The sequence below is a fragment of the Protomyctophum bolini genome, assembly GCF_963924005.1.
Source record: "Protomyctophum bolini genome assembly, chromosome: 1".
Classification (NCBI taxonomy): domain Eukaryota; kingdom Metazoa; phylum Chordata; class Actinopteri; order Myctophiformes; family Myctophidae; genus Protomyctophum; species Protomyctophum bolini.
The window spans coordinates 1,351,956-1,364,063 of NC_137862.1; the positions used below are offsets into that span (position 1 = coordinate 1,351,956).

A 12,108-nucleotide genomic window follows, 5' to 3' on the forward strand; every position below is an offset into this window, starting at 1 on the left:
ACTCATGCTTCACAAAGTCACTAAATAATTTCAATCCTTTAGTTTACTGAGGCGACTGTGGCTCAGGAGGTGGAGCAGGTCGTCCAATCAGAGGCGACTGTGGCTCAGGAGGTGGAGCAGGTCGTCCAATGATCCATGGCGGTGTCAGCGGTTCGAATCCCATCTCCTCCTCCTGTCTACATCGAAGTGTCCTTGAGCAAATTGCTCCCGATGTGCTGGTTGGTACCTTGCATGGCTTCCGTCGCCATCGGTGTGTGAATGGGTGAATGTAACGCTATATAAATGCACCATTTACCATTTTAATGATGCACACTGATAGACAGCCTAAGTGCGACGGGTGAGTTTTTCCTGGATAACCCACCAGGGTGAGAAGGAGAGGTCAGTAGTGCTGTGTTTGATACAGGCTAGTTCTTTAAGCTTTATTACAGCCTGTTGAAACACTGCCAGCTAGTGGTCCACGGAGACCAGAACTTGGGGGTGACCTGCAGGTCGGGTTGGTTCGGGTAATTGTGTGTGTGTGTGTGTGTGTGTGTGTGTGTGTGTGTGTGTGTGTGTGTGTGCGTGCATAACCTAAGGCTGTTATTTTGTTAAAGTTAACTGCAATAGCAGAGAGCACACAGAAGGCAGTAAGGAACACTTAACTGTTGTCACACTGAAACCAAGGGGATTCTTTTCTCTTGAGGAACCTTTCGTAGAAGGCAGTGAGGAACACTTCACTGTTTAAGTATTTCTACATGAAACTAAACCTCCTTTTCACTTTCTCTTCTCGCCGCCCCACATTTCTTTGGGGTTTCATCATGTTGTTCATCTCGATGACTAATCCTGTGTTGTGTTTTATGAGATATGCAGGCATTGGATTCGGAGGTGTGTGTGTGCCATGATGTCAAAACAATACATGTCTAGCTAACAATGCACTTATTGCCTCAGCCTTTCTCTGATGTGCAGAATATTGGCACAGTAATTGATCAGCCACGCGCACACGCACTCACGCACGTACTTACGCACACACGCAGCCACGCACACACGCACGTTCACTGTGTGGAGAGTAGGCACAGGAAAAAGACACATCTCCCAATTCTCCAAAAACTAGTGATGCACCGAATATTCAGCCTCAGAAAATATTCGGTAGAACATGTCTAAGCATTTTCGGCCTTTTCGGTTTCGGCCTGAATAGGCAGAAAATATATCACCGGATAGTGTATTCAATTAATGCATTCAAAAGAGCTGAATACATGTTTTATGGACCCATCAATGGGGATTATTATTTACCGGCAAGTAAAGTTTTGCCATAACCATTTTTTTGCCATAAATCATGTAGCTTTAAGGTACGACTATGACCGCAATGGTAGGACAAAATATATATAATATTAATCCTATTCGGATATTCGGTTTTCGGCCAACTGTTTCCTATATTCGGCATTCGGTTTTCGGCCAAGAATGTCCCTTTCGGTGCATCCCTACAAAAAAACAGATCCTGCTACTACCGGTCTACTACTAATACCTTTCATTCCATCCATGTATTCCATCAGTATTTCATTTTATTTATTTCAAAGCTTGTCAATGTTTGAAAAAAATAAAAAGTATAAAAAAATGGTGTGGTGTTTCAAAACCCTGCCACGAGTGTACAGTAATATACAGTAACAGTGTGTCCAGTAACATACAGTAACAGTGTGTACAGTAACATACAGTAACAGTGTGTACAGTAACATACAGTAACAGTGTGGCTTTATTTTGAGCCTATCCCTGTCCTTCCGCCATGATGACACGGAGACAGCTGGCCTCATCCTGATTGTCCTCTCTCTCTCTTGTAGATAAGGTTTTCTCTCTCTCTCTCTCTTGTAGATGAGGTTTTCTCTCCCCGTGTCGCACACGGGTCAATCTGTCTATGGGCTTGTCTCTCTGCTGCCTCTTAGAGTGGTTTGATTTGTCTCGGGGTCCCCCAGCCGTTGACAGATCCCAGAGCCCAAACTGCGCCTCAGTTCTCCCCTCGTCCCTCCCTTCACATCAACAGGTTTTCAGGCGGGGGGGGGGGGGGGGGGTCGTCCCCGCTTGTCTCCTGCCGTCCCCGACAGGCGTCGGCCTGCTAGCCCATTCTGACCTGAGATCAGATTCTAAAAAATGTCTTCTACATCCTGACAGTTTTCTGAAAAAGCTATGTTTCTAATGTCAGTCGTTCTTCGATTTTTCAAAAATAGCAGACCTACAAGCTCGTAGCGCGTCACCCGGTGGCGCGCTATGAGCTTGTAGATCTGCTTTTCTTTTAATAGCTAAAGCATAACACAATGCTATAACACCAAAAGGGGTTCACGCCCAAAATGGGCTAGTTTCCCGTGCAATAATTCCTGCTATAGATCAACTGATTATTTTCCCCTGCTCTCTGCCTCACCTACTGATGATGAAAAACTAGCGCAGTGCTGCCGCTGAGCTATGCATTTCAATGAAGCTCTTGTCAAGACCCCGGCCCTGCCTACTCAATATCCAGGCTGGCCCGGGCCGTGGCCCTGTGAGGAGAGTGTGGGGGCTAAATTGAATTTTCTCTCTCTGACGCAGAAGCCTCATTCTTCACCTACCATGGCAGCAGAGCCGTTACCCGTCTCCATCAGCGTGGCCCTGAGCGTGGCTCTCTCATTTTCCTGACCCTGTCTCTCACCCTCCTATCCTTATTATGCATGCACACGGTGAAAAACAACACATTTACGCACGCACGCACACGCACACACACACACACACGCAGACACCGACATACGCAGACACCAACACACACACACACACAGTGGCGCAGAAGCCTACACACACACAAGTGCTTTTCTACCCTTTCTGCTTTTGAGTGTCAGTCATTTGACAACTGTTATTTTCTTGAGAGCTGAGGTGAGACGGAGGTTATGCGTCTTGGACTCTAATCAAACGTGACAATTTTTTTTTACTGAAATGTTTCAACTCAGAGGTGTTTTCCCCCCCCTTTTTTCACTGCTTGTCATGATTACCGGTATTTCTTTCTAGTGTAAAACTCTGGTTTTAGTTACTTTAATTGAGCTTTTAATATAAAGAGAGTGAACCAGTACTAACTCTGATTTAAATTCTCTAATTTAGTTTCCATTTCGTTTTTGTCAGTGGAAAAAGGTAGTCGACGGACATTTCTCGTCTTCGTTTTAGTCGACGAAAACAACACTGACCTACCCCCACTTTGTTTCTGCTACACACACTAATGTAAAACATTATAAATGATCGGCATGGGGACACATGTATGCCCCCTACTCTTTCTCTGCTAATTTAATTCCGATAACAGCCTCACAATTCATGTTTGTCACCTTGAGAATTCCTGTTGATTTGATTATTTGATGCTGGACACACCATATGCAGCTTGTTGATTAACACCGTACCAACGCTGCATGCTAATGTGGACAGGGTTCATTTTTCATTCTGCGGAAGTGACACCGTTCCTCTCTTCGGCTCATGGTCATTCTTTTCTCTCTCCATCTCACTGTATCTTTCTCAGAAACGGCTCATCTTTATCTCAAACTCTTTCACTGTTTTTTTTTCTTCTCTCTTTTCCACGCTTCGTCCCATTTCCCTGTTTTATCTTCCATTTTTGAGTGGTGCAACCACTCCTACAACCATCAATGTCCGTGCACCTGTGTACCTGTATCAGTGGTCATGAGCACGAGTATGTGTAGGCTAAACATCTTACTATAGAGATACTGTGTACCGATTTGCGTGATGTTTGTTCAGACAAAATCTGTACTGTCCAAAAAGGTTTGGCCCCCCTGGTGGCGCCATAACAGGCCCATGTGAAGAATTTGGGGCAGAGGCTATTATTATGGCTATTATGTTATCTTACTAATTTACATATTTTATGGTTTATAGTATTACGGTATTTGAATGGTTTGTTTCGTGCGAATGACCCGGTAGCTGTTTGCGGGTGTGAAGCTGTCATAAATTATCATAACATAAACGTAGATAAGCTGAAAGTGTTCTAATTCCACAATACAATGGATACAAATCCTTGAACACAATTTTAAGATTCCTCTTCAAGATAAAAAAAGTGACTCTAAAATGCAGTGCTGGAAAGATTATAAATGCTCTTTTCCCCTCCGGCACTGAGAAAAGTGCCTTGACAAAAGGGTTGTGTGGGACCTTTTCCTTTTCTCCCGCCCACAGGCATATTGAAAATCCTTCTCTGTTGCTCACTTTGGTTTATAGCACAGTTACAGTAATGGAATATTTCTTGTTAAAAAAAAACAAGCCCTGTGATGAACTACTGTATGGCTATAAGCACGTTTTAAAGTCTCAAAACGTTTTTCTCTGCCACGTGAACGGGGGTGGTGAATAAATCCATATCGATCCATATGAACGTCTAAAATGATATTTTATGGGATATTGGCCAACATTTCAATATTGTGTGCTCCTAATTTCTGCCTCATGCAACACCATATTTATTAACCCATTTTGGGGCGGGGACCCCTTTTGGTGTTAGCATTATGTCATGCTTTAGCTATTGAAAAATAGCAGATCTACAAGCTCATAGCGCGCCACCGAGTGGCGCGCTACGAGCTTGTAGGTCTGCTATTTTTGAAGAATCGTGCAAAGTGAGAGGAAAGTGTTTGAGAACGACTGACATAGAAAAACATAGCTTTTTCAAGAAAACAGTCAGGTCAAAATTGGTTAACCCATTCTGTTTCTAGACTGACACACTTAATTAATAATAGATAATAATGAATATTGATCTGATGTCTCCACAGCTGGGTGCAGAGCTTCGGACATGAGGGTCTCGGGCTGCTGCTCGACGTGTTGGAGAAGCTGCTGCTCAAGAAACAGTAAGAACTTACAGTAACTCTAAGAAACAGTAAGAACGTACAGTAACTCTCTAAGAAACAGTAAGAACTTACAGTAACTCTCTAAGAAACAGTAAGAACTTACAGTAACTCTCTAAGAAACAGTAAGAACTTACAGTAACTCTCCAAGAAACAGTAAGAACTTACAGTAACTCAGTAACTTACAGTAACGTACAGTAACTCTCACTCACTGAGAGAAGAAACAGTAAGAACTTACAGTAACTCTCTCTCACTGAGAGATTGTTTGACTTTTTGAATTGCATTTTGTTTTTCTCTATACCCTTTTTTTAAATTATTTTATCTGTATGTTTATATAATATTTCCAATATTATTATTATTACTACTGTTACACACGCTCAATTTTGCTTCTCTCTATAATTCTCCCCTCAAGGCGGGTGGGTGGGAGGGTAAATCTGTGATGTCCTGTATTTAATGTAAAAAACACAATAAAAAAAACGGTAAGAAGCACACACGGACACAAAGGCATTGCAGACATCGTATTTAATTTGGGAGCCCATTCTGCATCTTTCTACAATTTCCTGTTGTCCTCTGTGTCTCCTCTCCTCAATGTCCTATTGTCCTCTGTCTCCTCTCCTCAATGTCCTATTGTCCTCTGTCTCCTCTCCTCAATGTCCTATTGTCCTCTGTCTCCTCTCCTCAATGTCCTATTGTCCTCTGTCTCCTCTCCTCAATGTCCTATTGTCCTCTGTGTCTCCTCTCCTCAATGTCCTATTGTCCTCTGTCTCCTCTCCTCAATGTCCTATTGTCCTCTGTCTCCTCTCCTCAATGTCCTATTGTCCTCTGTCTCCTCTCCTCAATGTCCTATTGTCCTCTGTCTCCTCTCCTCAATGTCCTATTGTCCTCTGTGTCTCCTCTCCTCAATGTCCTATTGTCCTCTGTCTCCTCTCCTCAATGTCCTATTGTCCTCTGTCTCCTCTCCTCAATATCCTGTTGTCCTCCGTGTCTCCTCAATGTCCTATTGTCCTCTGTGTCTCCTCAATGTCCTATTGTCCTCTGTCTCCTCAATGTCCTATTGTCCTCTGTCTCCTCTCCTCAATATCCTGTTGTCCTCCGTGTCTCCTCAATGTCCTATTGTCCTCTGTCTCCTCTCCTCAATATCCTGTTGTCCTCCGTGTCTCCTCAATGTCCTATTGTCCTCTGTCTCCTCAATGTCCTATTGTCCTCTGTCTCCTCAATGTCCTATTGTCCTCTGTCTCCTCAATGTCCTATTGTCCTCTGTCTCCTCTCCTCAATGTCCTATTGTCCTCTGTGTCTCCTCAATGTCCTGTTGTCCTCTGTCTCCTCTCCTCAATGTCCTATTGTCCTCCGTGTCTCCTCAATGTCCTATTGTCCTCTGTGTCTCCTCTCCTCAATGTCCTATTGTCCTCTGTCTCCTCTCCTCAATGTCCTATTGTCCTCCGTGTCTCCTCAATGTCCTATTGTCCTCCGTGTCTCCTCAATGTCCTATTGTCCTCTGTGTCTCCTCTCCTCAATGTCCTATTGTCCTCTGTCTCCTCTCCTCAATGTCCTATTGTCCTCTGTCTCCTCTCCTCAATGTCCTATTGTCCTCTGTGTCTCCTCAATGTCCTATTGTCCTCTGTGTCTCCTCAATGTCCTATTGTCCTCTGTCTCCTCTCCTCAATGTCCTATTGTCCTCTGTCTCCTCTCCTCAATGTCCTATTGTCCTCTGTCTCCTCTCCTCAATGTCCTATTGTCCTCTGTGTCTCCTCAATGTCCTGTTGTCCTCCGTGTCTCCTCAATGTCCTGTTGTCCTCTGTCTCCTCTCCTCAATGTCCTATTGTCCTCCGTGTCTCCTCTCCAGCCAGGAGAAGGTGGACAAGAAGAGCCAACACAAGGTTGTCCAGTGCCTCAAAGCCTTCATGAACAACAAGGTAATTCCACCATCGTTTATGTGAAGTAAACCTTGTAATTAGAGGCTGAACGATATTCAGGGGGGGGCTCGGGGCCGCTCAAAGCGCGATCGGGATCGGCCCGATCAACATCAAGAATGTTTGATATTTGCTCTGCTCCGGTTATCCTGTAGTCACAGTGTGTGGTGCTATCAGATTATCCTGTAGTCACAGTGTGTGGTGCTATCAGATTTCAGGCCACCTTTAGGGATGACATCAGGACATTGAAATACAGATGGATATGATATGACAGCGTTGTGAACTCTGAGGGTTTTTCCTTATTGTTGACTCCATGCATCATACATATATTCTGACCTGGGCGCCATCCTAATTCCTCCCACTGTGACTGAAGCGTGTCCACATGTCTCTACAATCCCATCGGGGCAGAAATACAACGTTCGGAATGCAAACAGGCTTCCCGTCACGGAGCTCCGGTTTTCTTTTCTTTTCTTTTCTTTTCTCCGAGGCTGTCAGTCAACACTGTAACTATAAAAGGGAACAGTGTGTTGCCAGGTGGTGGAGCTGAAAACCCCCCACTGGAGACAGATATACAGCATACAGCCGCTCTCTGGCACAGTGTGTGCTGTAAGGTCTCATACAGCCGCTCTCTGGCACAGTGTGTGCTGTAAGGTCTCATACAGCCGCTCTCTGGCACAGTGTGTGCTGTAAGGTCTCATGTAATCCTGCATCTCAACAGGCGCCAGACGCCAGCGTTTACCTGCAGGCCTGTCTGTCTGTCTGTCTGTCAGGCCCAGACCTTTCCCTCTGTCTGTCTGTCTGTCAGGCCCAGACCTTTCCCAGGCTCAAGAGGCATGGCTTGGGATGGGATGGGTGGGGGGAGGGGGGCACCCACAGTGCCAAGAAGACAGGTGTTCTCTGCCAGCTGTCTTTGCAGCTTTCACTGTTTCTTTGGTTCCTATCAAAACACACAGGTAGTAGTAGATTAAATAATGCATGCAGGGGGGAACATATCTACTGTATAATAAAACATATTTACAACACGTGCGTTGGCTCGTGTAGAAGTGGGTCTTGAGCTGCGCTTTAAAAAAATGTCTACAGAGCCTGCCTGTGGAAGGTACAGTGTTATTAAACTACAGAGGCTGCCTGTGGAAGGTACAGTGTTGTTAAACTACAGAGGCTGCCTGTGGAAGGTACAGTGTTGTTAAACTACAGAGGCTGCCTGTCGAAGGTACAGTGTTGTTAAACTACAGAGGCTGCCTGTCGAAGGTACAGTGTTGTTAAACTACAGAGGCTGCCTGTGGAAGGTACAGTGTTATTAAACTACAGAGGCTGCCTGTGGAAGGTACAGTGTTGTTAAACTACAGAGGCTGCCTGTCGAAGGTACAGTGTTGTTAAACTACAGAGGCTGCCTGTGGAAGGTACAGTGTTGTTAAACTACAGAGGCTGCCTGTCGAAGGTACAGTGTTATTAAACTACAGAGGCTGCCTGTCGAAGGTACAGTGTTATTAAACTACAGAGGCTGCCTGTGGAAGGTACAGTGTTGTTAAACTACAGAGGCTGCCTGTCGAAGGTACAGTGTTATTAAACTACAGAGGCTGCCTGTGGAAGGTACAGTGTTATTAAACTACTGAGGCTGCCTGTGGAAGGTACAGTGTTATTAAACTACAGAGGCTGCCTGTGCAAGGTACAGTGTTATTAAACTACTGAGGCTGCCTGTGGAAGGTACAGTGTTATTAAACTACAGAGGCTGCCTGTGCAAGGTACAGTGTTATTAAACTACTGAGGCTGCCTGTGGAAGGTACAGTGTTATTAAACTACAGAGGCTGCCTGTGCAAGGTACAGTGTTATTAAACTACAGAGGCTGCCTGTGCAAGGTACAGTGTTATTAAACTACTGAGGCTGCCTGTGGAAGGTACAGTGTTATTAAACTACAGAGGCTGCCTGTGCAAGGTACAGTGTTATTAAACTACTGAGGCTGCCTGTGGAAGGTACAGTGTTATTAAACTACAGAGGCTGCCTGTGCAAGGTACAGTGTTATTAAACTACAGAGGCTGCCTGTGCAAGGTACAGTGTTATTAAACTACTGAGGCTGCCTGTGGAAGGTACAGTGTTATTAAACTACAGAGGCTGCCTGTGCAAGGTACAGTGTTATTAAACTACAGAGGCTGCCTGTGCAAGGTACAGTGTTATTAAACTACTGAGGCTGCCTGTGGAAGGTACAGTGTTATTAAACTACAGAGGCTGCCTGTGCAAGGTACAGTGTTATTAAACTACTGAGGCTGCCTGTGGAAGGTACAGTGTTATTAAACTACAGAGGCTGCCTGTCAAAGGTACAGTGTTATTAAACTACAGAGGCTGCCCGTCGAAGGTACAGTGTTATTAAACTAAAGAGGCTGCCTGTCGAAGGTACAGTGTTATTAAACTACAGAGGCTGCCCGCCAAAGGTACAGTGTTATTAAACTACAGAGGCTGCCCGCCAAAGGTACAGTGTTATTAAACTAAAGAGGCTGCCTGTCGAAGGTACAGTGTTATTAAACTAAAGAGGCTGCCTGTCGAAGGTACAGTGTTATTAAACTACAGAGGCTGCCCGCCAAAGGTACAGTGTTATTAAACTACAGAGGCTGCCCGCCAAAGGTACAGTGTTATTAAACTACAGAGGCTGCCTGTCGAAGGTACAGTGTTATTAAACTACAGAGGCTGCCTGTCGAAGGTACAGTGTTATTAAACTACAGAGGCTGCCTGTCGAAGGTACAGTGTTATTAAACTACAGAGGCTGCCTGTCGAAGGTACAGTGTTATTAAACTACAGAGGCTGCCTGTCGAAGGTACAGTGTTATTAAACTAAAGAGGCTGCCTGTCGAAGGTACAGTGTTATTAAACTACAGAGGCTGCCCGCCAAAGGTACAGTGTTATTAAACTACAGAGGCTGCCCGCCAAAGGTACAGTGTTATTAAACTACAGAGGCTGCCTGTCGAAGGTACAGTGTTATTAAACTACAGAGGCTGCCTGTCGAAGGTACAGTGTTATTAAACTACAGAGGCTGCCTGTCGAAGGTACAGTGTTATTAAACTACAGAGGCTGCCTGTCGAAGGTACAGTGTTATTAAACTACAGAGGCTGCCCGCCAAAGGTACAGTGTTATTAAACTACAGAGGCTGCCCGCCAAAGGTACAGTGTTATTAAACTACAGAGGCTGCCTGTGGAAGGTACAGTGTTGTTAAACTACAGAGGCTGCCTGTCGAAGGTACAGTGTTATTAAACTACAGAGGCTGCCTGTGGAAGGTACAGTGTTATTAAACTACAGAGGCTGCCTGTCAAAGGTACAGTGTTATTAAACTACTGAGGCTGCCTGTGGAAGGTACAGTGTTATTAAACTACAGAGGCTGCCTGTCAAAGGTACAGTGTTATTAAACTACAGAGGCTGCCTGTCAAAGGTACAGTGTTATTAAACTACAGAGGCTGCCTGTCAAAGGTACAGTGTTATTAAACTACAGAGGCTGCCTGTCAAAGGTACAGTGTTATTAAACTACAGAGGCTGCCTGTCAAAGGTACAGTGTTATTAAACTACAGAGGCTGCCTGTCAAAGGTACAGTGGGAGTTTATTAAACTACAGAGGCTGCCTGTCGAAGGTACAGTGTTATTAAACTACAGAGGCTGCCTGTCGAAGGTACAGTGGGAGTTTATTAAACTACAGAGGCTGCCTGTCGAAGGTACAGTAGAAGCAGAAAGCTGCTTCCCCGTATTTTATTGTTGCCATTTTTTTAGGCAAAGCGAGCAGGCCAGCAAGGGGCGGTTTGGGGACATATTTAGGCAGGCGAGACCATTGAGAGCTTTATAAACAAGTACAATTATTTTTTTAAATCAATCCTAAAAACAACCGGAAGCCACAGTGCAGTGAAGCTAAAACTGTAGTAATATTATGTTCTCTCATCTATTCTGTGGGCAGTGGCCCTTTAACAGTCTGTGCAACGGAAGCGCTGAGATAGTGCTGATTGAAAAGCAGATGCCTTTACACTACAGTCATGCAAATACGTCTTGCTATAAATCAAATTCATTGAAGCGTATCTAGCTTGCTGCTTATCAGAAATGGAAATTCAAAAACAATGTTATATATATATATATATATATATTTTGTGACTGCAGTGACGCATGACAACGTGCTATTTACGGCTTTCAGGAGACGCTGCAGAATCTGTGTAACGTTGGACGAATGTGGTTTATACAGTAGCTATCGGTTTCCCAGATGGGCTCTCTACGCATTCAGCTATGGCTGCTCAGGACAAGATACCATTTGTTTTGTATGGTAGTGCTTGTCATAGAAACATTACGCTACCTTAGAAGCACTAGGCATTAAATGTATTTCATCTCCATTGTTATATTTCAGAATGATAATGATCATTAGTCCTTGCAGTTCTGTTTCCTCATCATAGTTTTTGAATGATCTTTTCTCTGTTTGGTCACATGACAAACGTCTAGGGACTATTGGTTGAGTGCGGTTCAATTCCCTCTGAGGATGGGGTCTTAAGTCCTATGACTTGACCTCTGACCTGTCTGAGTCAAGATTCAAGTCTTTATTGCCATGTCAACAGAGTTGATTGGAATTTGTTTCAGTGCACTAAAAACATACATACGATACATACACATATTCACATCACATAATCAGACAGAACACGATACAAAAGTACAGGCATCATATGAGGGGGGCCAATAAATAAGAAGAATGCAAAACGTTCACAATTCATGTTGAATAAATAAATAGCAAATTCATCACAGTTCATCGTTTTACAAAGCAGCTTCACGCTGTAAAGTGCGAGTGAAAAGAGGGTCAGCATTCAAGAGGCGAACAGCCTCGGGATAAGTGCTGTTCTTGAAGCGCCCTTTAGAGTCTCTTACCTGAGGGTGCAAACAGAGAGCAGGCAGGGTGGGAGGGGTCGGCGATCACCTTCTGCATTCTGCGCTTAGTGCGTATGGTGTAGATAGAGGAGACGGATGGGAGGTCGAGGCCAATGATTTTTGACGCCGTCCGTACCACCCTTTCCGTCTCCAGTCAAAATCCTTGGTACTTGGCTTGCATTCAAAGGGGTTAAAGGAGTAGTTCACCCAAAATATTTTCTATCAGTTACACACACCATGAAGCCTTGAATTCATGGAACTTTTGTTTTTGACACATTCCTTTATTTTTTATTTTTTATCCCACCATTTTGTAACGCATTTTTTCACCCAGTGTCAATTATCTAATGTAATCCTGGGTGCTACACTTCCTCTGCCAACCTGGGGGTTGGCAGAGGAAGTCAGCGGACAGAGGAAGTCAGCGGACTGACCTCATGCTTCCTTCTATGCATGAGGAGTCCAAGCTGCTTCTTTACACCTGACAGGGGAGAGTTTCCCCGGCCGGACGTAGAGTGGA

The 12,108-nt window shown here is 44.5% G+C and overlaps 1 protein-coding gene across 1 annotated transcript in view; it reads left to right on the top strand.

Annotated features, from left to right (window-relative positions):
- Positions 1–12,108, top strand: part of LOC308314782 (protein diaphanous homolog 3-like) — a gene marked incomplete at its 3' end in the record, with an annotated part of 217,989 nt that overhangs the window by 69,391 nt on the left and 136,490 nt on the right. The window contains exons 6-7 of the mRNA XM_080762464.1: positions 4,740–4,814; positions 6,655–6,724. Coding sequence (XP_080618590.1) covers positions 4,740–4,814; positions 6,655–6,724 — 145 coding nt within the window. The remainder of the gene's footprint in view (positions 1–4,739; positions 4,815–6,654; positions 6,725–12,108) is intronic.